Genomic DNA, 27,463 nt, shown 5'->3' on the forward strand with positions numbered 1-27,463 from the left:
TGTTTCTATAGTTGCTTTTGTGACAGTGATGGTTTTAGCATGTAGGATGGTTGTCGGTTGGGTGGCTGTTGCATCACTGGCAGCATGTGTATGTGACAAAGTGACCAGATTGCCTCTAGAGTGTACTGGGCACGCTGGGTGTGGTGTTTTTCTATACCTTAGTTCTTCGTTTAGATATAAAATTTGCGGATTAGCTGTCACGTGTGCCTTGTTGTCTCTGTTTGTGATGCTGTCAAAGATGTGATGCTGAATTGGTTTAAGGTCTTTGTTTCTCTCAATATGGGGCATCTGGAAATGTGTGGTAGTTGAGAGGGTGGTGAGGGCTGACTTTAATGGACAAGCATCAGCGGCAGGGCTTTTCTTCCCCAGAGTGACAGCTCGGGTGGTTGCAGTTTGTCTCCCACCGCAATGGCTGCATACTTTTTGTTGCATACCAAAAGGTCGAGCAGCCGATAATAATAGCAGCGTCTTCCCAGACTGCTCTGCATAATGACCTTGCGGTCTGGTTTGGTTTCTTCCACGAGAGGTTGCACTCTTTGTAGGCTCTGCTTCATCGTCATCAACGCTAATTCCACCGATTGCGTCCGAATCTACCACACTGCCGTTGGTGTAGCGGGCAGCAGATTTTGGTTTAGGCTTGACGTTAGTTACATTCCCTGCAAAGTGTGGGTTGGTCTTGATTGCCCTGGCATAGCAATAAGTCCCACTACTGCTCCTCTGACTGCAGGCCACATCCTCAGAGGCCTCACCTCCAAGTGCTTTGAAAGTCACTTCCTTTTTGGTCTTGGATTCCCCACTTTTCTGTTTTAAAATAGCCCTTTTCTCCTTGTCACTCTTTGTTAGCAGTAATATCTCCTTGTTCTCCGTTTCCTCTGTAATATAGCTGTTAGATGTTTGAGTAATACCATCTGATGGTGCGGTGAGTGTATCAGTTAGCTGTACGGTGTACTGGGTGGGTGGTCTGCTTATCCCTGGGGACGTCTGAACACCAACGCTGCTATGAAGTCCCCACGTCTGCAACAGGGCTCCTCCAGTTCTGTCTCCTCCTGTTGTCTTCAAACCACGCACTCCAACCAAAGCAGGAACACCTAGAACTGGAACCGGAGTCGTCAGGTCAGCCGCTCGTCTCCCCATCCCTTGTCTGCCTGACTCAAAAGTCTGATTATTCAAGAGAGCGGCAGCTCTTCCACACCATTACATCCGTCTAAAAGTAAGAAAGGAACAAGTTTACAGTGAGAGGAATTTGAGATGGTGCTGTGAAAGAAATCCATGAGTAAGCAGGACACATTGAAACAATGCACAGAGCTAGAGCTGAGACAAGGAGCTGCTCCAATACTGCAGAAATGAAAGATAACTAGAGTTGTCAAAAATCAATTGCGGACTTGAGATAAGGCTGAAAGAATTATGCTCTCACTTTCATACTTCTCGAACACAGCGTGACTGGACGAGAAATAGGAATGGCATTCTGCTAATGTTGATAATAAGGGGAGACTGTTGCTGTGAAAACAAGTGTTCTGTATTATATTAGAATTTCATACACACTGCACAGATCAGATTCCCTGTCAATGTCTGACAGTACACAGAATAATTTATTTGTGGAATAAAACTCAAAACATTGCTCCTGTGGTCAACTCTCTCTCTCTCTCTCTCTCTCTCTCCTCTCACATTGTCTGTCTGTCATAGCCAAACAGCTTTCATGCTGTTGTCCTCCACATTCAGCTCACCTTGGAAAGAGGCCATAATGTATACACTGAGTCTATAGTACAGACTTCATTAAGCTTTGGGTGCATTTAACTGGAACACCCTTTCACAGAAGGGGGCAATTTTGTCCGTGTGTGTCTGTGTGTGTGTGTGTGTGTGTGTGCCCATGCCACCCATGAATTCACATGTGCCAGTTTTCCTGCGTGTGCAGGAGGTCATTTTAATGATTTATGCGACAACACTTAAGTAGTCGACAGCAGGGCGATATAATGGCAAATGAGCAGGCCTTTGGTTGTTATACAGCAAAATACCCAGTGTGAATGTTTATGTGTGTGCACGCATGTTGATTTATGACAACGATTTCACGCAAACGCACTCTGACAAGGCTCCCTTCCTCCTCTTCATCCTCCTCAACAACCTTCATCCAGTGATGTCAAAACTGCAAAAAGATCATTTAGTCATCTATACCTGTAGGGACTATTATTTTTGGTTGTTGTGTCATCTAATGTTACTTTAGCTCAGTCAAGTGACCTATGTCTGTTGTCACTGTCTAACGCTAAGTGACAACTGTCCTGCCCAGTTAATACACCATTAAATCCCCCTTTGCGAAGGAGAAAAAAATAAACATATTCCTGCAAAGGCACACGCTTTTTTTTTTTTTTTTTTTTTTTTTAAATAATCAGGACAAAAAAAGAAAAGAGCGGTTCTACTGTGTTTTAGTGGTTCTATTCATCAGACATACCTGAATGTTTGTTAGATCCTGCTGCAAGATGTCTTGCTTTCCTGAGAGTTTCCCACTTTCTGGTTTACGTCCTCCTAGGTCCACAAGGTTTGAAGTGACTTTGTCTTCATACTGTAAATCCCTTGTTGGTAGAATTCAAACTCAGAGGAGTCTGCAGGCAGTCAGTTCCTCGGGGCAATGCTGCTTAATGATCCCTTTTTTCTAATGCTCAGATTCTAAACTAATCTGTCTTTTATTGATCAGGCATGAAACCAAGCTGTGTCCTCATTGTATCCCCTTCTCCTCTTGTTTTGGTTCTGCTGATGCTCCCATGCTCACTCCATAAACACAACACAGCAGTATGCTACAGTATGCTGCCCTCCAACACACTCTGTCCTACTATGTCTTGCCTTTCTTTCCTCCTCCTGCTCCTCTTCCTCTTCCTCCTCCTCCTCCTCTCTCTCTTTCTCTCACCCCCCTCTCCCTCTCTCTTATTTCTGCCACTATCCTCCCTCCCAGAATTCATGCATCCTGATCTACAGCTGGGTGGAGGAAGAGAGCAAGGGAGAGACAGAGAGAGAGAGGAAGTGACTTGCATCAGTGGGGTAGGGACTGTGTGTAAATTACCATGCAAGTTAAAAAGCAGGAAAATGAATCGGCAGTGGTAGTAAAACAAATGTAAATGTAAACAAAGTTGTAGTGATTTGAGGAGGCTACAGAATAAAATGACAGTGAGAAAATAATTTTACCAAAACCATATTTGGTCTAGAAAGCGGCAATTCTCTATGATGCATTTGAAAACATGAACTATACCTTGTCTCAAGACTGTCCGTGATAGCTGGAAACATTAATTTCACAGGTAGATTTTTTTTTTAATGTTCTCTGGACAGATATGAAGCTGGTTTCATTTTATGGAGGGCTAGTAATTGTAGTAGTAAGCAAATGTTGAATTATAACTGTTCATTTATAGTTAATTCATTGTTACTGTCAATTTATTTTTACATTATGACTGCTGACTTACCTTTGGAGGCTTGTTTGTTTAGAGTGCAATATTATCAGACAGCAAGGGCTGCACTTCTTTTTTCAGGTCTCACACACATATCATCGCTTGTTACATGTTGTTGCACTCTGAGCTCTTTCTTACACTGATTAAAGTAAATAAGTACATTTACTCGAGTACCGTTCAAGTGTTTGATGTGTTTGTAACTCACTTTAGCATTCCAGCTCGTGCTACTTTTATACCTCTGCTACATTTCAGAGGCATGTATTGCTCTTTTTACTCACATTTATTTGATATGAAGTTAGCAGTTGTGTTGCTGATTCAGATTAGGGATGCAAAGTATAAGCAACAAATAAACAATGATTTATTTTCAGAAGCTGAGATAAAACTTTATTGATTCCAGGGGAAATTAACAAAGGTACCCAGTGGCATAAAAAGTGATTAAAATTAGCCCCACCTTTACCAGCTGCAACATTAAAGTGATACAATGATGCATCATTAATATAATACTACTCCAGTAATGTAATACACATTATTCCGAAATGGACCATTGGGCAAAATGAAACTTTCAGAACTTTGGTGTTACTTTAGTTCATTTAATACAATTTCAGATGATTGACATTTATTTTTAATACAGCATTTCTATGTTGTGGTATTGCTACTTTCACTTAAGTGAAAGATCTGAGAACTTCATCCACCACTGGTTAAAAAAAAAAATGATGTTGGCTTAAAATAAATATAGAAACTGATGAAAAGGGCAAAATTATTATAGATGTTGTACAGCACAATCCGAATATGATAACCATTTCAATCAAAAGTATTAATAGCCAATAGAAATTCTTTTCACACAGCAGTTCCATCAAAAACAAATGGCCTGCTGTGCACGGAAAATTCAATTATCCATTTTGTAACTCAAGGCCAGTATTTAGCTCGGAGAGGCTTGTCAGTAATCACAGCACTCTTGATTACAGTGATCAGCAGTGAAAGTACGGCCCTGACAAACTGTCCCAGGATGAGCTCTGTCACTGAATTCTTGTTCTGTGCAACAGCAGCCTGTACTTCACTTTGACCAACCTGTATGAATCAGTTCTATGCAACAGCACAGAACAAGAATTCTGTTCAAACCCATGTGAAATCAGCAGTAATAATAACAATAACAAATTCAAATTATAGACCCATTTAAATTAGTTAATACCAATAAATGACAATATAAATGTTTATAGCATTTCCGTATTTGATCTTTTCAAATATCAGACGGACATTTGACAGTAGTAATCAGTAACTAATAAGATTTACTGTTCCTGCGGTGAAATAGGATCATACTTCAGGATGCTGGAGTGTGCTGCGTTCACTAGATTGCACTCATATTCCATCACTGCAGCTCTGGGGAACATGAGGCTGACTTTGTGAATAGAAAATTCTCCCATAGCCTCCAGGTGATTACACAATATTGTATCAGTGAGAATGCCTGCCGTGCTTTAATAACATGGCACAACAGTTTTACTGTCACTGTAAGAGTTTTGTGTGGTTTGCATTTATTCATCCTAATAGTTGGAATAAAAGCGTATAAATATTAGAAATCAGTTTCTTTCTCTCATTTCTCACTTTTAGAGTCTTCATCCAACCATATCACTTACAGGCGTGAAAATAATGAGTCATGACTTAAATATACAGATTAAGGGTTAATTATTTGCAAATATGAGCAACTACTGGGTACCATGTTCACGGCAGGTACATTATTTGCACAACATTTTAAGACACTGATTCCATGGTCAGTCAAATGTGCCCCATGGTGAAACAGCTGAAGAGACTGATTTCAGCCAAAGCTAGTATGGTTGCAAGATGACATCTGGTTTACTAGTTATATTTAATCATGCAAGAGCAGGTTTCTTGTGGTAAATTTCACCATGAGAATAAGTTGGGAATGTGACATTAAGGGGTCCACTGAAAATACAACAGAGTATATTTTAATAGTTAAGCTCACATTTACAGTGGTACATGTGAACTTAATTGAAGGTTACGCAGTTAATACGCAGGTTTAAAAACATTTCATGCCAGTAAAATATTGAATGCAAAAGCTGAATGAAAGAACATTTAATACCCACTGAGGGACAGATAAACATCAAACTGATCTAACAAAGCTTTTTTTGATATCAAAAATATGTACAAAAAGAGGAAAAATAATAGTATTGTAGATCCATAGTTTCTGCCTAATATAAAGGACATGTAGGGTGTGTGATGATTTGTGTACCATCTATTTACTGGAACACACTATCCCACATCTGAGTATCTGAGTTCCAGTGTCACAGAGAGAAACTGACGTACATTCAAGTAATTTTAATGCTGAACAATGTAGAGTGTGAGATTATGAGAGACTGTTCCACCCACACGTATACCACAAATGAATACATTTCCTGCTAATTATTCTAAGTATCTTTGTTACACACACACACACACACACACACACACACACACACACACAAATGCTGGGTGTTATTTTCCATTGTTATAGAATATGAACAATGTGGGTCAGTTGTCAGTTTTAGCTTCCATCACTAGGTGGCAGTATTGCTAGAGAGATGGACTTGAGAAGGACTGAGGGAGGTGTGAATGAATGATTTCTCTGGTCTACAGACAGATGGAGCCCTTGTTGCAGACATCAACAGATTCCTGCTTCCTAGACAACATTAAATACAAGAGCCCTTTGTTCAAATGGAGGAAATGATGAAGTTCTGACCTTGATGTGCTGATATGTCATTGACCCTTCACCTCGAGCTCAGTGGAGAAGTCTGTCATAAGATTAGCTGCTTGGAGGATGATCCACTTCCCTTAAGATTCAAGATTCAAGATTCAAGAGTCTTTATTGTCATTATGTGAACATAAAATTTTGCAGAGACTCCCGGCTTTAAGGCACTTAAATTGTACCATCTGGTTTCTATCAAGTTCCATTTCTCCATTTTTCACTTTGCAACTGACTGGAATTGAAATGTGTTGCAACAGTGTTCTTTCCTACCAGTAAATAAGGATGCTAGTGATTTGAGTGAGTTGAGCTGAAGTGGTTTGGGAAGTGATTGAGTAATACTGTTTTGTTTTTTTGTCCAGATTCCCCAGCAGTTCAAGGACAGAATGTCTCAGTTTATCACCAAAGAGTTCAAGGAACACTAAGAGTGGTGCTGCTGTCTGACTGGAATGAGTGAAGTTAGTTAAACAGTCCCCGTTACCTGGATTACTTGAGCTATTTACATAAAATTCCCCAAACTTGTGAAATATTTAATGGAATCATACTGGGATAACAATTGTGTTGACAATGAATAATACATTCTGTTTTGTTTCATTAACAGCAGCAGTCAGGATGTTCCTTAATAATGCCACAGAAAGCTGTTGTCCAAACTCTGCCCTTGATAAATTACACTTTAATCTGAGTGAACTGTCCCAGGATGTGGACAGGCACTGAGCTTCAAACAACGCTCACAGCTGTCAGTTTGAAATCAGCCCATTACACAGCTTAAGATATTTAAGAAAAACTTTATTTGTGACTTATAAACAAAACACATTACCAGATTGATTAAATCATAAGAATCACTATTATCACCTTTACAATGGTAAGCAGGTGTACAAAAAAAGTTATTAACAGATCTGTACTGTCACAGTCGACCGGTGTGTGCCACTCACAGCCACACTCAGAGACTGAGGAACATTCACTATACACAAGCAGAGAATACATCAACTTTATTTTTTTTTTTTTATAACATTTTATATATTTTAATTTTTTTTTCCTTCTTTTTCTGCTTTTTTTCTCTACTGGGCAAGGAATAGATATGGAGGGTGAGTAAATGATTTTTATTTCACAACAGTGTTTGTTTGATCATCATTTCAAAGCTTAACACAAGTTTAAGAATTGTTTTTCTTACAATGAAAAATCATAAGGGTTAAAAACAGAAAAAAAGGCATTTCTTAGCATAACACAATAGCATTATGTATATCTAGAAGATTAAATTCATTTTCAACAGGATAAAAAATGTGATTCTTTCAGGTTTTTCCACAAATTACTGTTCGCAATAGAGTATATGTACGTATGTATTTATGCGTGTATGGAGGATTGAGGGTCTTTGAATGTGAGTGTATTGTCTTTGAGAATGTGTATCAGAGGTATATGTATTCTAATACGCATTTCCCAGTGGAAAAACATATCTATGTATATATAGTATCTATATAGTATCTGTTTCCTTTGCTTATAACATGCAAACAGCCACTTGGTGATCTGACAGCACAGAAGTACACCTGAAGGACAGGGCAAGGGGAAGGAAACATGTGCATGGGAGGGATTGAGCCTGATAGCAGCACCTATATACCCCTACTGTGACTGGTAATACGATGGTCTAAAAAAAACAGGAACACTGAGGAGAGATTTCATGACACTTTTCACCATGTTGATGCTGTTCCAGTATCTACCGCCCTACCCTACCCCTTCCTCCACCATGCTAGATCTGGGTTTCATAATGCCAGGACCAAATAAGGTTGATCAGTTTGCACAATTCACACTTGGGTCACTGCAACTTTTTAAAGTTTCCCTGAGACGGGGGAACTTCGCAGCAGCAGCCTTGTTTCCAGTGTTTATGTGCAGCAATTAAGCAGATGAATGTATTATTCAAAGGTCTTGCCAGCTGTGATTTGTTTTATCTTTGCTTGCTTTCTAGTATCATCTTTCATGTTGTTATCTCTCAGTGGTGCACCATCAACAGTGTGTTTCTCCTACATTAACTCATAAGAGGATACCCCACTCTTTCCAAGTCAACCACCAACCTCTCTCTACTGCTGCTGAACTGCGCTGCGTTTTGTAAGTGGTTTTAGTTGACCCAAGTTGCTCAATTGTCACTAATAGCTGACACAGGAATAACTAGAATACCGCTGTTTGTGCAAAAGAGGAATGACTTGCCCAGTCTTCTATGTTGGAGCTGCACACTACCACACTACAATCACTTCTTTTCCTGACTCTTCTTTCACCCTCTTCCATCTTGTCTCATTATATCCACTGCAGCATATTCTCAGTTTTTTTGCCAACCTGTCAGACGACCTCACAATGCAACGCACAGAACCAACGCGAGGGATGGCAGAGCTGTCAACAATGAGCAATCAGAAGAGACACTCTGGCTGAAGCGCCTAAGCTCAGCTGAAGTTGAACCTAACAAAAGATATGTGTGTGCGTGTGTGTGTGTGTGTGGATGTGTGTGGCGTATGTGTGTCTGTGTGTGTATTCTGTGTGTAAATATGCAAATACACAAATGTTGCTGTGTTACGACTGCACAGTTCGTTGAAGGAGAGCGACTCGAAAGACGTTGTCCAACCATGTTGATCTGAACAAACAGGAGCAGAGGGAGGAAACAGGCAGCGGGCAAGCAAATCCTACAAGCACTGAAGCAGTTGAGGCAGTGGTGCAGGGCAACTATTTAACATTCAAAGACAGAAGTAGAGGGATCAGGCTTGAACAGAAATGAAGCAACAAGCAACCTTCCTGTGTCCCCGGGCGTATAATACACTCCCATATTAAGGTTGGCATTGGCCTTCAGTCTTAGATTCGGGAGTTTCCAGAAATGGGTGTGGATTGTTTTAGGGTACTTTTGTTCTTTCTGTGTTTCTATGTACTGTATGTCTGCGTGTTTAAGAGAGAGAAGAGACAGTGTGTGTTCGCTTGGGTGTATGTGTGAGTAATAGGCAGAGACAGTCAGTATTAGTGTCCAATGATGTGTGTGTGTATGTGTGTCAGACTGGGTGTGCTGATACACAGTGGGATTAAGACCCCGTTGACCTGTGCCATATTCCAAAGAGAAGAGGCAAGGTCAGGGGCCGGTTGCATCAGCTGCACGTAGGTTCCCTAGTTATATCCGAAGTAGCCACTAATCCTGATTCACACATTGCTAAAATATAAGCGGTAGCACCACAAACATCTGTTACAACATAACCTCAAGTAACAACTAAGTAGTTAAGCAAGCAATAAAGCAGGTGCAAATGATACAAAGTCACACAATTGCACTCACTAACAGTAAAGCAGGATTTTTTTTTCTTTTTGTTTCTGCATTCAGCATATTTTTTTTCTTTAGTGATCTCATGCCATTTTGCAAATTTAAAGGACTACAGCAGCGATTTTGAATGTTTTCTGTCCATTTTCTACACGTTACTTAAGACTTTTCCTTACATTATTCTTCTTACACTACAATCTAGTTTCCATTCACTTCCACACAGTCTAAAAATCAAAATGCTGAGACTTGCTTTACATTTGTAATCCACCATGTCTGTGTTTGATTTTGTCAAAGACACATGATGATGAAAATGTAACTTACAACAACAACAACACATGCTGCTTTCACTTTGATGAATTTCCTAATCCAGAATATGTTCCAGTCTCAGCTATTTTATCTTTGTGCTATCGTACAATAAATGAAGATAGAAAAAAAAAAAAAAAAAAAGAAACAAACAACAAACAAACACATCAAAATTCCCAAAACACAGTGGCGTGTTTTGGAAAATGGTTAGCACTGATGTTAGCTATAACATGATTTGTAGAGAATGGACGAAAACATTCAAAAACTAGTATTTTCCTTTAAGAGTCAAATATGGATTCTATTAACCAATCGTAATTTTTATGCCAATCTAGTCAACTACAAATCAAAGAGGTTTGTACCCATCAGCAAGGTAGTGCTCTCACTGACTCGCTACTCATCTCAAATCTTCATGTTATAATTACCTACAGCCATTGGAACCCCCGTACCCATGGTACAGTCCAATTTAATAACCTGCTAATTGCAAATGAACTAGCAGTTCTGGAGCCACTAATTTATACAATAACCTGGGAACAAACTTGCGCATAGTTGGTGCAACCCAGTCCAGGTCCTCATCCTCTGCAATGTGCTATGTTACACTGAAACAGAGCTCTTTTATTGAAGTGTGGTCCTGTTTAGCTCAGCCACCTCATTCTCTTAAAGGTGCCAATCTCATGATACATATACTGTATGTTGTTACTTTTTCATTTTTCATTTTTTACAAAAGACCACATTTTCTGAATTTCTACAAGGCCTCCAAAATACTGAAGACAAAAGCCTCTGTTTTTATTGATATATTTTTTTTGTTTTTTGTTTTTTTTTGTTTTGTTTTTATTTTAGTTTGGCTTCAACTTCACCTCCAACTAGGTAAGTGTCAAAAAGGAAGGGGGCTGCATAAAGACAGAGATGCCAACACGGGCAGCCTCGGCTGACAATGGTCAGATACAAATAGCACACCTTTTCAGGTGTTTTTGTTTTTTTCGTTATACAAACTAGAGGTTGGGGGCAGCAAATCACAGAAAGGCTAATCTAATCCAATAAATTACTTTCTGTTTTAATTTGGTCCAGAACATTTGTTTACCATAAACCTTGGCCAAAGTTATGGGCCAAATGAGCCAAGAAAGAGAAAGGAACGTTGTTTAGCAAGTTGGCATGGTGTGGGGAGCCAGGCCTGATCTAATGAGGGCTTGGCCACTGTACAGTGTCTATGCAAATACGGTGCAAAGAGGCTCCCTCGGTTCTACAATATGCATTTAACTTTTTCTGGCTCTGAAATTGGGATGATTGTTTGTTGGTAGCTCTGTTTGCAAGTCACCCCTTCTCCTCTATTCTTCACCCCCTTCATCCTTTCCTTTCTCCTTCTTGTCCTTCTTGTCTTTCTTCTTCTTTTTCTTCTTCTTGGCTTCCTCCTTCTTGCCGAAGCTTATGAAGTCACCTTTGTCATCCACAGGGCCTGGGTCATGGCGAATAGAAATGATGGCTGGGGATCCAGGGATGATGAAGGCTTCGGGAGGAATCTCTCCGGGTTTCAGGGGCTGAGGGGGGCCGTAGCCTGGTCCGGCACCGTATCTGAAGTGCCAGCTGTTGCTGTTGACTCCAGCACCCACTGGGGGTGAAAGCTCTCCACCACCCTCTCCATCTACACAGGAATGACAGGGGAAAAAAAAAAAAGACAACCTGTCAGATCTGGCTAATCATTACAAGTATTCAATTATCATTATAACCACACAACACCCTTAAAGGAGATTTAAAACTTAAAAATAATAAGGTTCACAAAGTCGAGGATCTGTTCACTTTGATTCAATTCATTTCAATTCCCATTGATTCTTGATGGTTTGATTACATCATATTGAATAAAGTGCTTCTCCGAATTTATCCTGGGAGCTTAAAATTTCTTGTACATTCACAAGTCGAGCATTGAATATTAAATTGTGTAACATTGCACATTATAGACTAACTTGTAAACACATTTCCCTGCTATGAAATTATGGCAAATGTGAAACAACTAAAACATGATGTCTTTATTTTTTTAGGTCTACATGTGCAAAACAGTTGAACCAGAATAATTAAAAAAAGGCACTTAGAGGGGTGTCATTAAGCATATTTAAAAATGAATAAATAAATATGAAATCTCATGCAGCTACACACGGACTGTCAGCAGCAGATGCTTCAAATAAGTACAAACATCCACTTTAATGATCACTCTGAGCACAGACAGGACAGAAACTGAAAGTCCATTCGCTATTTCATCTGCACTGTTTGTGTCTGATATCTGCAGACAGCTGTTAGCTACTGTGAGCTAACCTGCAGGGACAGACTGAATAAAGTAGAATCCACATACTGTTCACTTGAATTCTTATAGTCAGAGATAACATCTTTTCAACAAACACAATCAGAGGTGGCTGACATAGCCAGCCATCATCTATGTTACTTTTTAACTGTGCGGGTTGTAATAACTTGATTTCCCTTAAGTCGACACTTTATACATCATGCAGCTCAAATTGAACAGCCTACAAAAAGTAACCACCCATAACATTTAGCACAAATCACAGATTGATTGAAAATCAGTTTATTTCCTGCAGCCCTCATTAGATTTTTTTTTTGGTCTTTGAGATGTTCATAAATCTGACACATACACGTGAGGAATAATCAAAATCAAGCTAAAAACAAGCAGAGAAATAATCTGACAATGGAGCAATAGCCACAGGGAGCGGATATTTTCAGGACAGCAATTCAGCTGAGACCACAGGAGGGAACACTGGAGGGGACTAACCTTTAAACCACAGGAATGCTTAAGTTGGCAATGTGATTTGTATTTGTATTTGGATGCTGGCAGCAGTATAATCCTACTACCTCACAGAAGGCCAGAGACAGGGATTCAGCCTTTAGTGCTCAAGCACGGATGTGACAGAGAAATGAACTAAGATAGCAAGTCAGAAAAAACAAAAACTGAATTTAAAAAAAAGAAAATTGTCTGAGGATAGGGTCTATATATAGAAAAATGATTATGTAAAGTGAAAATAAGACAGCTATTAAAGTCGAAAGGTTAAAGAGGATGTTAGATGAGATGAAGAGAGAGGGACATAAAGAAAGGGAGAGAGAGGCACCCAGAGAAAGAAAGAGAGAGAGAGACAGAGGGAGAGAGATACTAAGAAAGATGAGGGTGGGCGGGTTTTGCAGACACGGTGCTCTCAGGCCCACACCAGTTCCCTCTGCGCTGACCTACTTTCAGCCTGGATTTTATTTAGATCAAACACAGGCCTTTGCAAAAAAGATTCTGTTTGATTTTTTCTTTAGAGGCTATTTATGACATTGCTGGAGTGCTGAAATGATTTCAACCCACCGTCCCACAGGGAAGTACACTGTTTTGAAAATACACACTGGCCGTACGCACAGTGTCCCACTGAGTCCCCACAATGAGTTCATAGAGTATAAGAATAAAATACATGATTAAAACTGATAGTGCCAGACATGTCTCAATTATTTATTTTTTCTTGCATCACAGTCTCTCAGCCATTTGCAACATCACAAAGAATACGGAAATTAGGACAAGACACAAACATACACACATTTAACTTAACATTAGAATCACAAAAGACATTTTCAAGTCCCCTTCAACATACATCTGATCTGGGCTTAGATGCCATATTCAATTTTAGGACTGATTGGTGCATGAAAGAGTGGTTCAGTCTAACCTTATTATATCATTGAACCCAGTCTGATGGTGACAATTTGTATTCACTGTTCAGGACATGGTTGTGATCAGAGACAATGCTTTTGGCCAGCCTTAATAGGTTACCATGGTAGGCTGATTTAGTTTCTCCAAGGGGTTTGTCTGACAGTCTTTGAGCAGATTCTTGTTTGGTTGAAAGTGTTTTGACTTTAAAGCAGTAAAAACAAAAACTTTCACCACATGGTGTTATAATACTGTGGAACACTCATAATCACAGATGTAGAAAACGAAAGGAAGAATTTGTCTACTCTTCCCAAAAGACCTAAGACAGAGGAGAAAATAAAGTCTTTGCTTTGTCCTTTTGAAGATAAACTCAGTGTTTTTCTGTCCAGGAAAGCAGATGATCCATCATTACACCAAACAAGTCTTTATATGCTAAAACCTGCTTGATTCTTTCAGTGTGGATATTAATAAACATATATGGACTATAATAAGAGTCAGTGTAATGGACACTACCACACTTGCCAATAGACAACCCTGCATTATTGCAGCTATGCAGTGTATTGACCACAGAGAGCAATGGACACCTTTAACAGAGCACTGTTATATATTATTGAGACATGACTCACTGCAAATTGATCATATATCAATTTACTCATGTAAATATGATGCTGTTAAGTATTGATCTTTTCAGTATAGCAGCAGAGGTCAGATACAATATACAGTCATTTTAGTGACATAGCCCCAACATACCATTGTGTCAGGACCATAAGAACACAGGCACACATAAATAATTTGTTTCTGTGCTTGCAAAAATAGAACTATTCATTTTTAACTTACATAAAAAAATTAGAATATGAAGAACCAGTAACATAGTAGGGGCCATTGTTAGAGAGGAAAATCCAGATTTATCTTGGCTTTGCTTTTTACAGTTTTGTTGCTTTTTTATATACATTTTTAAGGGGGAAAAAAAACATCTGAAGCTAATTGACTTAAGTAATTTAGCTTGTTTAATGATTACTCAGTGTCAGATGTTAACATCCTATATTACCATTAATGGAGTTATTGCTGTAATACTGTAATGCTAGTCTGTTTCTGAGGATTAAGACATTTGATGGTATGGTCGGTCTGTATTTTATCTGGGTATTAAACCCAGGAAGAGGTTCCGGTATTTGAAATGAGTCCCATTCGAGTGCTATCAGTGGTTAGGCAAGGAAGATTGCTTCTCAGGCAGAGGAGGACAGAGGCTTAAAATAAACTGAATAGAGAGCCGGTGAGCTAAAGGAGATGAGCAGAATACTCTGAGGCAGAATGTAGATGAGCTTATTGAGCCACTAATGCATCGCATTGCACTGCTGTAAACAATACAGTTCCATTTTATATATAACTGACATATTTTATATCAGTTATATATCTTGTTACCTGATGCTGCTGTTTAAAGGAAGCTAATCTTAACTTTAGATTTTACATTTGGCCAGAAATTTCTGAGATATCCTGATTCGATCAAAGTGTGTGGACATAATATCTAAATCTGTGGTTATGACCTACTTAACTGAGTATTGGACAATTTATCATGGTAGAATAAACAAGACCTAAGATATAAGTTATAAGTTAAACTTGTGATGTTTAAAATTGTTCTTTGTCCAAAGCTTCCAAAGAGAGTAAGAAATTTGTGCAAGATTACTAGACTGGTAGTAATTCTCTAAAATGCACTATAATCAGTGTGTCCCTGCAGTGAAGGAAATTGCACACTGTCACAGCAGTACATTTTTTGGCTTATGTACACCTGATGGGGCCAGAGCAGTTCACATGCCACCTGAGCTAAAATGTCACGAGGATGTGTAGCATTTAATCAAGTGAATATTTTATCTCGTCGTCTTGGGACATCCCAGGCTTTTCTGCACTGGCTGTGACAAATCCAAACCCCTAATGTTGTTAATTAGAATCCTGGCCCAGGTATTAACCTGGATATTCCTGTCTATGTGAGTGTGTGTATGTGTGTGTGTGTGTGTGTGTGTGCGTGTGTGTGTGTGTGAAAAAATTAATTAATAACGAGCAGGTCATGTCACAGCTTTGAGGAGTTGGTACATTTATGAAGAGCTTTGCTTCCTCTGTGCTGCTGTTACTCTAACATGGAGGATTATTTGTAACTCTGCACTTGCTCCATATTAGCCAATATTTCACAGCAAATACGTGTTTGAAATGGATTATGGCGTGGCTGCTGTTAAGCGGGACAGTATACATGGCTCCTTGTGAGGAGGTTGCCATGACACCTGATGTAGATATGTGGGTGTTTGAAGCCTCATTTCATGTAACCTGATGTCCTACATTTAAAATAGGCTACGTTATTTTCTGTCTAGTCCAAGATACGGTTCCATCTAAAATGAATCCCTCTGGTGGTTTGTAGCACATGCACAAATCTGACAGTCGTGTAGTGCTTGTGTGCGATGCGGTACGTTGCATGTATTCTGCATGAGACACATCAACCTAGACCAGTCTTCCCTGCACTATTTCCTCTGAATTGCTGGGTGTCCTCTTTTTTTTCTTAATACCTGCCCTTGCCAAGTCCTCTTCCCTTCTCTGCTCCCTACTCCTTCCTTCCTCTTTTTTTTCTGTCTCTAAATCTTCCATTCAGAGATATGACTGGTTACCATGGAAACTGCCTTCGCCCACTCCCTGCTGATGGAGGGTGCGGCTGCTGCAGCAATCGCTCAGTTAGACAGTGTTGCCAGGCAACAGGTCACATGGCGTTCCCTAGCAACAACACTACTGCAGGAACCTGCCAATCCTCTTAACCTTTCTCTTTCTCCATCCCCCCACACCTTGCTTTTTTTTTCTCCATCCCCCTGTACATCTCCTCTGCTCTTCCTCTCCAAAATTGCTTTTAATATTCCTGGATCTCCCTTTTTTTTTAATCATGGAAGTCTCTTATTACTGATAACAGCTTCTCTCCCCCTCTGGCATTAGACAAATGTCTCCTCATCTGCACCACAGGTCACTTACATAAACACAGTTTTGAGGGTGCTGCATTTAGATGCATCACAGCATATCAGACGGCTTCATCATGATAACAATTCACTGCAGACACGAAAATGTGTCACAAAAAAGGCTCCACCTCTCGATGCATAGAAAAGAGGATCAACCTGCAATCCTGTGTGTGTCTGCGTGTTGCCACTGAGCCACTCTTTACAAATGATTTCCTTATGCAACAATGCACCCCTGATAGATCTGCAGCACACTGTGCACTCTTCTTCATGATGATATTTGAGTCTTTACATGACTGGAAAGGCAGGTTTGCATCTGCTCTAAAAAAAAACATAACACATTTCTCTGCAGCAAACTCTTACAGAGAAACTGGGGATTGGTACACCGTGTATCTCGAGCAATTCCCCCGCTCTCTTTTCCACAGAGAGAAAAGCCTTCACATATATATATGTTTGCTGACAGAGAGTAAGACATATTCTGTCTCTAACTTGTCAAGTGACTGACTGTGATGTTACACTTCACCCTCAAGTCACTACCTACGTTCTAATTCCTGCAGCTAGACAGAAAATCAATGAATGGTAGCTGGGCTGAGGAAAGCAGGGAATTGCAATGTTCCAAAATCTTTCAGTCAACCAACACAATCTGCACACAATGTCTTTGTGTGCGTTTCCACGTTACAGTGGTACTCCCAAATTTAGTCATTAGCTCTGTGCCAGTGTTTCTGTGAATGATGAAGCACAGGTCATTTTCGAGGCCAATTCTATTTACACTTATGTTCTGCTGCTACATGTTTTCAGTGTTGCCACCCACTCAGGACAACTCATTTCTTATTAAAAACAGTTGCTTTTTTTCTGTCTGTCTGTAGCTCTCCACACTGCAAGCTGCTTTTATGGGAGGATACAGTTGTTTATCTGTGACTCTGCGCACGGGCCTCAGGCTTTTGGCATCTCAGCTAAGCTCTGTATGAACATCACACTGGAATTCAAGATCATGTAGATATTCAGTTCTGTCAAATCCTCATTTTTGCCATGTTATCTGAACCACAGTATAAACTTCATGAACATAAATTCAGTCTATTTAACGGAATCTCATGCATTGAGAAAAAAAAAGCATCTGAAAAGCTCACTAAATTAAACATATTTCTTGTTTCAGGAACCTTTAAGCTACAACTTGGCATTTTTTATTCTTTGGTTTTTGCAAAGATTAAACAGATATAACATTTTAACTGCTGAGCTCCAGCAGTTTTTTTGCATAATGTTTCCAGTCTTTATGCTAAGCTAAGATAACCAGCTGCTGGCTATATCCATCCATTATGTTTTTAACACAAACAACCAAGGTTAATTATTCAGTACTATATTTGGAGGAACACATTCTACTGCCAAGCACTGTATTTGGCCTGATAGTAAGGGTCTCTCAGATTTGTACATAGAAATCCAGTCTTTATAAAGTAACAGTGTTGATGAGTAAATGTATCCAGTGCGTTTGATACTTGTTGTGTCTTTTCTTTTTCTTTGCCGTTTACCAAGCAGCATCATATAGAATATACAGTGTGATTGATATACTAACAAAAACACAAGCTTAAATAAGCCTCTCAACAAATAGCTGGTAGGACATATTACATGAATAAATTGCGGTACTTCTCACACACAGCAAATGTCCTATACTTCTGATACATTTTGAAAATCTATTCTATTTTCTAACAGTTTAAATCTATATTACATGTACTGGTAAAATGGCAAAAACAGTTACCTTCTACTTACATATGTTTTCTAATCACCATTGCCCCAGAGAAGCTGACACTGGCTGCTTTTTCACCCTACATCCTGACTGCTACTTGTCCACTCACCTGCAGCGCTGGAAACAGTGGGCCAGTTCTGGACGAGCATCCCCTGGGCTCCCTGCATCACAGAGGACTCCTCCATGTGGACTGAACTGAAAGACAGGACACATTCAGGAGAATCAAAACCTGACCTCCAGCTAATAATTATCTCCTTCTTAATGAAGTTTGTTTTCCTTGATAGTCAAGATGGTAATCTAACACAAAAATTGCTTACAGTGTCAAAATTTCCTGCAGTACACCTCAACAGCCTAGTTGCCAAGGGCGACCAGTTTTAGACTACCGTTACACTTCTTTCTTATGGTCTTGTTGCCCCTGGCAACTGATTCACACTTTTCTTATAATAAAAAAACAAAAAAAAAAAAACTGAGCGTCCCATCCTACATGAAAAATCCTCAGTCTTAAAACAATGTGACAGAAGGCCCTTTACCCTGAAGCTGAAGCGGCTAAATGGAATTCAGCCGTCATTCCTTTTTATTATTTACACCTGTGCTTTTGTGCTTTTACACGTGCGACATGTCAAAATGTATTCAGTGCATGTTAAACTTCAGAATACAGTTGCAGACGCACACTTGCCATGTTGCATATCCTAAGACAACATGGCAGGTATTTTGTTAGCTCTGGCGAAAGCTGAAGTTTTATTGTACCTCTTTTTTTTTTTACTCTATTTTACTTTATTATTACATACCGAATAGGGATACATAACATTAAATGTCATTCATTGCATGCTGTTTTCAGCTGATTTTGTTGCACAGTTATATTTGATAGTTAGGTAATTATATATTATATATGTGTATAAAAAGTAGGACAGTGTTAAAAAAAAAAATCATACTACATTCCAAACATAGACACTGCAAAGGCACCGGAGTGGAGTCCTTGAAATTTCAGGCGTTTTATTTATTTATTTATTTTTTAATTTATTTTTTCACTAGATGTGAAGCTGTACTTTTCTCAGCTCTCAGACATCACTCTGAGAGATGGCACTGAACAAACAGTTCCTCTTATTTCCACTGTTAAAGTTCACTTTCACTTTGTGATGACTCTTACTTGAAAATTAGAAGAGCACTAATTAGAAAACCATTAGCTGGAATGTTGCATGTTTGAACTGAGGAAACATTTGAAATGAAATGTTTTATATATCCCAGGCAGTACAAAATGTTCCTACTAGTTTCCTAATAAGCAAACAAATTCCAAATATGCTCTGCAGTACATATTCTTGCAATGAAATGTTGTAACTTCATTAAATAATTTAACCTTTATTGAAAGATACTTTGCTTTCTTGCCACTGTCTGTTAAATAGAAGCTACAGTGAGCACCTGTTAGCTTAGCATAAAGACTAGAAACAGGGAAACAACTAGCCTTGGTCTGTCCAAAGGTAAGCCTGCTACCACCTCTAACGCTAAAGATGTTATATCTTGTTTGTTTAATCTGTACAAAATGTGAAAATGACAAATTGTGGGTTTACTGATGTGTTTTTTGTTTTTTTTTTGTCCTCATACAATCATAATGAATAGCTTACTGTATAGGAGGACCTACTCTGACCGGGGCCTCTGCAATGCAGCACATCCAGCTTCTATCTCAAACTGCAACACACTTGTTATGATGAATAGGGATTTGTCATGAAAATAAAATGGCTCTGTACATCCTGAGCAGTGTGAGTTTCAAGCCTTTACATAAGCAGAGGTGCAGTTTTAATGTGTGAGACTATGACACAGATAGGACTGGTGTTTTCTACAGTGACTGACTGCACCAGGAATGTGGGTCAGTAATGTTGGTGCTACAAGCTGCGTGTAGTGTGAGACATTACAGCGTACGTGTGTTAGGGTTAAGTGTTAATGTGAGCCGTCTCTGCGTCTATGTGCGTTACAGGCACTGCCATTTTAGAGATGGCAGCGGCAAATTGCGGTGATGATTTATGTTCAACCATGTCATGTTACAGTGACTTGATGACATGATGCACATTATGATACCCACCGCACCAGAGAAATTAACACTAATATCCAATTAATTCAAACTTAGACGGCGCAGAGGACTGCACCACTAACCAGTAAGCATTGTTAGCATGAAATTATGAAAATTCAGTACAAAGGATAGACATGTGGAGAGGAAAGACTCATTAGTCCCTGACGTTCCAGCTGTCCTCATATCAAATTAGCAAAACGCTCGTTTTTTGCAACTACAGTTGCAAAGAAAAACAACACTGTTTTATCCCAATTGTTCTTTTTAATTGCATTGTATTCTCTGATTTGCAGAAGGTAGCTAATGAGAGAACTTACATGTGTAGTACTATATTTACGCAGACATAATTGGGAATACTCAAGTATTGTTAACAGCGCAAGCAAACTGAAAACACAGGCATCTATTTTTGAAATATTACCCAAGATAGGCTTGTAACCCAAACTTTAGAAACCTGCTTATTTTTGTTGGAACATGACAATCTTAGCTAAAAAACTACAGCATGTATAGACCTAAAAACATTTGCATGTGGTTCTAAAAGCTTTATTTTTCAGTCTAACATTTGATATATATAGTTTATCTATCAGTGTATTATTGGGACTTTGTCAAGCCATAGCTAGAAAAACAGAGTGCATCCAAGCATGCCCTGTGAATTAACAAGTATGACTGGAGTCTAAAATGTCCTCTGCTGTCTGACTTCACAACTTCTCTCCTCATCTCCAGACCAAAAATATATAAATACACACAGAAACGCACACGTGTGCACATGCAGGGCAGCTGGACATGCAGACACTGATGCATGTGTGCATCTGATAATCAGAGAAAGGTCATAGTCAGCTCATTTGTCCTTCATGCTTCCTGCTTAAAGACTGTAACTGGGGGAGGCACCGCTCAGAATGTAGATGGCCTATATAGTATTACACTACAGAGGAGGAGTGCTCTGCCTCCAATGGGAGCTGCACATGGCTTTTCCCAAAGCAAAAAGACGGGGTTGAGGTTCAAACAGATGCTGCAGGGCCACTAGTGGTCATTTCTGATAATGACAGATACTGAGCTGCAGTATTACACTGCAACGTCTTTTTTTTTTCCTTCAACAGAGGTCATTCTGAGCAGGAGCAGGTATCTGTAGGAAGATGTGCATTGCAGCTGTGATAAAGAGCAACATGAAGGGTCACTGTAGCAGTAGCACAGGCCGGGTGCAGACGAGGAGCACGAGGAGAATGATAATGGTGTAACTTTTCCTATGATGATCATGAAAGCTGTAAAAGAGTTAAAGATGGAAAGTGCTTACCTCTGCACCCCTGCCCTCAAAGATGCAGAATATCGCCAGTCAGCATTCGGGGCTTTTGGCTGAGCGAGCAAGAGGTAGAGAGAGAGAGAGAGAGAGAGAGAGAGAGAGAGAGAGAAAGAGGAGATAGCGGAAAAAAGAGAAGAGAGAAAAGAGAAAGATGGAGAAAGTGAGAGTGAGAGAGAGAGGGGGAAGAGGGTGAGTTTAGTTTGATCTCATACATTGCAGAGCCAGACTGGGCCATGGTCTCATCAATTAATCATGATACACATCCTAGCTCTGGACATGGTAGGAGCACTGCAGTCGCATTCTCCCAGCTGCAAGCACACTCACACACACACAAGCATGAATACATATTGACATCGACACAAGCACTTTAAAAAGGGCAGTGACTGAAAGCCATATTGATGAGTTTTTGGACAGTCTTACTCCGTGGGTCATGTAAATGTGAGGGCTGGGAGAGTTATGCCCTTTCCCTGAGTGCTGGAGTGTTTGTACAGGCTGATGTATGTGTGTGTGTGTGTGTGTGTGTGTGTGTGTGTGTGTGTGTGTGTGTGTGTGTGTGTGTGTGTGTGTGTGTGTGTGTTTGTCTGCAACTGGAGTAAATCTGTTTGCTCCTGATGAACCTAGCCTGAGTGCTTGGAACTCCTAACAGCCCTCTGGTAAACTATTGCCTTTAAGAACCAATAAGCAAGAGCTATCATCGCTAGGGTAACCTCATCCTATTCCTGTAGTCCGTATTAACTCAGTCTGAAAAACATTACAATATAATATTTTTTAATGGTGAAATAATGGTAATGGTAAAATAGAGAAATGCTTCTTTTTGGCTAGATTAGATTAGTTTAGATGGTGTTGAGTGTCTTACAGTTTTTGGACTGGACTTGGCTCCCATTCATTTACCTTAGATGATGATGATAATTTTGCTAATGATTATGCCTTTAAGTTCAAAGAAGCATATGGGGGGGTTTATATTTATAATGAGCTAATCTCTCATGGTCATTAATTATTCCTGACCCTTTCATAATTATTTTCCTCATGAGTAGATACTGTGCACATGCGCTGCATGAAGTGACTGTGAACATCTGTATCACAGTAAACGCTAAAGTCTGTCAGTCTCATGTGGGTTGCAGCCTTAGATCTCAAGAAATAAGAAAAGCTGTGTTTCAGACACAAACTTGTTCAAGCCGTGGCAAATGTCCCAGATAAAGAGGGCACATTATGTTCCTCAGTTCAATTCAGAGGGGAGTATTTTCTGCTGGTAGACCCAGCCTCTTTGACTAAATCTAATTTGCAGGGCTGAGGAACACAGGCTGGAGGTTAATTTAATTTACAGTGCCACACTTGTCTCGGTAAAAGATTTTCTCATAGTATTACTAATGTACCAGAGACTGGTACCAGATAATTAAGACGATGCATCCAGAGGTAAATTCTTTGGAGCCTTTGCTTCAACAATCTGGCAATAAAAATGATATTATTCCAATATTTGAACCAAGAAATCTTTGCTAGAGTCAAATCCAGACTCCTTAAAAGTCTGACTAACAAACATGAAGATTTGAATATTCAAGGAGGACACAAATGGTGCATGTATGGCTAAAAAAGCAGGTGCCAGACTTGGGATCATGCCAACTAAACAGCTTAATGCATTTGAAATTTTAAACCGTATTTTAAGTGGTTTTTGGCAGTTTTTTTTTTAATATTTCATGTAAATCAGGGGTTGTTCATATAAACCAAATCAATAGTACTATGAATATTGCCTTGTAGTTAAAGGCATTCACTGTTTCACTCATGTAGAGGTCATGAAGAGTTGATAAAACTCACACACACACGCATACACACACAGTCAAGCCCACATGCAGAGAAGGAGCAAGTACTGAAGACGGCACGACCTGTTCTTGGTGTAGATGTGATGACAGCCACAAACTGAAAACACAAATCTCTGAATCATCAGAAATAACACAGGAGCCTTGAAAAGCATCAGGACTGACACTAATGCAGTGTGAGTGCTGAGCTGAGCTGGGCTGAGTGAGTGCACGGAACAAGTGGGGACCGAACAAAGAGAATGAGGACTGCAAGGATTCAATTCATTACAACAGGGGATCAAATTTGACATAAAGGAACATCATCTCCTTTCAGCAACAAAACAGAATTATGGCAATAGTGCAAACTGTAACAACAACCCTCATGAAAAGTCATGTTTGGCATGTACCCTAAAAGGGTTTTAGATTGTTTGCAACTAAGTAAAATTTCATTTAAAAAGAAGCTGATAAGCAAACATGATGATTCATGAACTTGCAGGTTTAGATAAACATAAAGAATTAATGACACACCTCTGGGCAGATCTGCAGTGAGGCATCAGGCATACTCAGTCTGCGTACAAATCCACTTCCGCTGGTGAAGAAGCGGTCGGCACCGCTGCCCCAGGTACCACTGATGGGACGTCCCGTGTTGTAGAACATGAAAGTGTCACTGCCAGAGGTGGCTGTCAGACAGGTCTTGTAGCAGTAAGTCTTTGTTAGGGAGCCATTCCCACGAACTTCAATGTAGTGAGGCTCCACTTTAAGGTCTCTACGAAGCACCACATTGTTATTAGGTTGCCCTGCGGCGCCACCACTGCCTCCCCCACCAGCACTCACACTGCTGCTCCCACCATCTGGAGGGGGCTTCTGTGACACACAGCAAGGGGAGCAGGACCCAGGCTGGGTGCAGTAGGCATGGCAGCGGACGATGGCCAGCACCACCACAGTGACCAGGAAAACGAAGGTGGTGGCACTCAAAGCCACAATCAAGTAGAGGGTCACGTTGGAGAACAGCAGCGCGTTGTGAGGTCGGATGATCCTCTTGGGGTCCGGAACCACTTTAGGCGGCACCTCCATGACAGCCACATTGATGGTGGCAGTAGAGGAGAGAGCAGGCTGCCCATGGTCCTTCACTACCACGCTTAGGGCAAAGGAGGTGGAGTTGTCCTCCAGGATCCTCCGAGTGGTTCTGATCTCACCGGTGTGTTCATGCACCTTGAACAAGTCCAGGTCAGTGGCTGTCTCCAGCACGTATACCAACCAAGCATTTGGACCGGCATCTGCATCATATGCCACCACTTTGGTCACCAAGGCACCAGGCTCTGCGTTCTTCTGTACCGTCTCCAAGGAGCGCGTGCCATTGCCGGGAGGGTTGACTATCAGTGGTGCATGGTCATTCTGATCCATTATGTAGATGTAGACAGTGGCAACGCGGCTGAGTGGAGGAATGCCCCCATCTTGGGCTTTGACCTGGAAGTGAAACTCTCTCAGTGACTCATAGTCGAAGGCTCGCAGGGCATAAGCCTCCCCTGTATCAGCCTTTACAGACACATACGAGGTGACAGGGATGCCATGATTGTTGTCATTGAGCACTGTGTAGGTGATGCGTGCGTTCTCTTTGATATCTGCGTCTTGAGCTTTCACAGTACACAAAGAGGCCCCAGGGGCGTTGTTCTCAGCTACATAGACTGTATATGAAGTCTGCTCAAATCGTGGAGGGTTGTCATTAACATCAGCCACATCCACCTGTATGGTCTTCTGGGAGGAAAGGGGGGGATTTCCTCCATCTGTGGCACTCAGAGTGACATTGTAGGCATCGGTGGTCTCGCGGTCCAGAAAGGCTGAGGTAACCAGAGTGTAGTAATTTCTGAATGACTTGATCTTGAAAGGAAGGCCTGCTGGGATCTCCAGGCTCACCTGCTTGTTAGCGCCGGAGTCTCGATCAGTAACACTAATGAGGGCCACTACTGTGTCCGCACGGGCATCTTCCCTCACAGGGCTCGACAGGGATGACAACACTATCTGAGGGACGTTGTCATTCACATCCACCACCTCTACCACTACCTTACAGTGTGCTGCCACGGCCCCAGGTCCCTTGTCCATGGCCTGGATGTACATCTCATAGGAGTTGGTCTCCTCATAGTCAACATTGTTCCTCACTCTTATTTCTCCTGTATTAGTGTCCATGCTGAACATCTGCCTCACTCTCTCTGGAGTGTAACTGCTGAAAGAATAATAAATCTCCCCATTTGTGCCCTCATCCAGATCAGTTGCATTCAGTTTAATTACCAGGGTGTCTTTGGGCGAATTTTCCAACAGTTTCACCTTGTACACTGAGCTGTCGAACAAGGGGACATTGTCATTTGAGTCCAGGACCCGGACATTGATTTTAGCAGTGCCTGTTTTCTCTGGCGTCCCACCATCCACAGCACTTAGAATTAATTGGTGGTAAGGCGTCTGTTCGCGATCAAGGGGCTTTTTGAGCACAAGCTCGATGTGCTTTGTATTTAGGGAGGGTTTGTTAGATACCAGCGCGAAATGGTCGTTTGTGCTAAGCTGATACATGCGAACTGAATTGGACCCAATGTCTGGGTCCTGAGCGTTTTCTATTGGGTAACGAGACCCAGGTAAAGAGGATTCTGTGATTTCCAGTTGATACTCGTCTCTGGGGAACTGCGGCGCATTATCATTGGCATCCACAATCTCCACCTCGACATGATGCACCTCAGTGGGGTTTTCGACCAGCACCTCCAGATTAATGAGGCAGGAGCTGGATAAATCACACAGTGCTTCCCTGTCGATCCTTTCATTGACAAGTAATTTCCCATTTTTGGGGTTGACAATCACATAGCGTTTACCGCTGTTGGAGGTTACCTTAATTTTTCGGGTGGCGAGCTTTCGAATATCCAGCCCCAAGTCATGCGCCAGATCACCGACCAGTGCCCCATTTTCTAGTTCTTCCGTAATAGAATATCGCAATTGTCCACACGAAAGGCCACAAAATAAGGAAAATATCACAAAATAAAAAGGCACATTATTCCCTATCCAGTTGCATATCCCCGCCACAGCCATTGCAAGCTCATAGGATCCGCAGACGGATTAAACGCAGCCTTCCGCCTTTTTAGCTTGCAGTATCTTGCATCCCAGCACCTCATTAAGGTGGGCTAATTTGTCTCCCGGTGAATGAAACAGAAGCGGCTCATCCATTGTGTTTCCCGGCTGAGGTGAATCCTCTCCAGCGCACCCATATTTCCTTTGTCCGTGATGCGCTTTTTTGTCTCCAATGCGCGCTGCTGACGGGTGTGTTTCCCAGCCGCTGGAGCTGTGAAATACGTCAAGGCTGACGAAATTTGTCAGAATAAAACCGGAAAAGAAGAACGTTCCTTTCAAAATAAAAGGGTAAAGAGTCGCTTGTTTCTTTCACACCTCCAGAATAAACAGCGAGTATACAGGTGAACTAAACCTGGAGAGGCTCCTCTTGTTAATTATGTTGAAGTGGTGACACAAAGGGCTGTGAGTCCTTTGTTTTATTGGTTTTATTATTTCTGACTGTTTTAGCCATTAGACTTTTTAAAATGAGTAAACCCTCATTTTTGCTGTATTCATCTACATTTCCATTTTGTATTTATGTCCACACACTGATTCTACCTTTTCCTTTACTTCTACATTTTACTTTTTACTTTGCACCTTTGCATTTGCACATCTTTCTATTCACTTGCTGTGTATTTATTTACATTGCTATTTCATAGTAGTTTTGTAGTAGTCTTTACTTTTTTGCTTATTTCTTATTTGTCCCGAGTGTTGAGCAATTGTCACAAAATTTCCCTGGAAGATCAACGAAGTTTTTGTGACTGAGGGCATTATACATGCTCTTTCATAGAGAGCTCGTTTATACTTTGAAAATATCAACCGGAAATTGTGTAATTCAATGTATCTGACTTGACCTTGGAAGGACCGTATCCCACCCTAGCGCGCACTCAGACTCCAGCGTTCTCCTCTCCACTGTGGCGCAGCTCCCCCCACTCCCTCCCCACCCACTTCTCTCCTCTCATCCCTCCATGGCGACGTCGGTTGTATGGTCTAGGAGCTAATAGACGACCAACACATTAAAGCACCTCCAGAATAAAGAAAGGCGACCGCACAAAATATAAATTGTGCTATATACATATTGATGTATTAAACAACACCA

The 27,463-nt window shown here is 40.7% G+C and overlaps 1 protein-coding gene across 1 annotated transcript; it reads right to left on the reverse strand.

Annotated features, from left to right (window-relative positions):
- Positions 1 to 7,147: 7,147 nt before the first annotated feature.
- On the reverse strand, positions 7,148 to 26,575 carry LOC121190595 (protocadherin alpha-C2-like). The gene is made up of 4 exons (XM_041051461.1): positions 23,806 to 26,575; positions 21,482 to 21,540; positions 18,244 to 18,329; positions 7,148 to 11,378 (listed from the first exon to the last, which is right to left on the reverse strand). Exons 1-4 carry the CDS (start codon positions 26,344 to 26,346, stop codon positions 11,065 to 11,067), a joined length of 3,000 nt encoding a protein of 999 aa, XP_040907395.1. The 5' UTR covers positions 26,347 to 26,575; the 3' UTR covers positions 7,148 to 11,064.
- Between the last annotated feature and the right edge of the window lie 888 nt (positions 26,576 to 27,463).

The sequence above is a fragment of the Toxotes jaculatrix genome, chromosome 12 (assembly GCF_017976425.1).
Source record: "Toxotes jaculatrix isolate fToxJac2 chromosome 12, fToxJac2.pri, whole genome shotgun sequence".
Taxonomy (NCBI): domain Eukaryota; kingdom Metazoa; phylum Chordata; class Actinopteri; family Toxotidae; genus Toxotes; species Toxotes jaculatrix.

Excerpts from the sequence above, each read along its gene's own strand:
- LOC121190595 (XM_041051461.1), bottom strand. The coding sequence starts at position 26,346 with ATGGCTGTGGCGGGGATATGCAACTGGATAGGGAATAATGTGCCTTTT. Across the intron at positions 21,541-23,805 it reads CACTGCAGATCTGCCCAGAG|CCAAAAGCCCCGAATGCTGA; the intron begins GTGTGTCATTAA and ends TTGCTCGCTCAG. Across the intron at positions 11,379-18,243 it reads CACTGTTTCCAGCGCTGCAG|ATGGAGAGGGTGGTGGAGAG; the intron begins GTGAGTGGACAA and ends ATTCCTGTGTAG.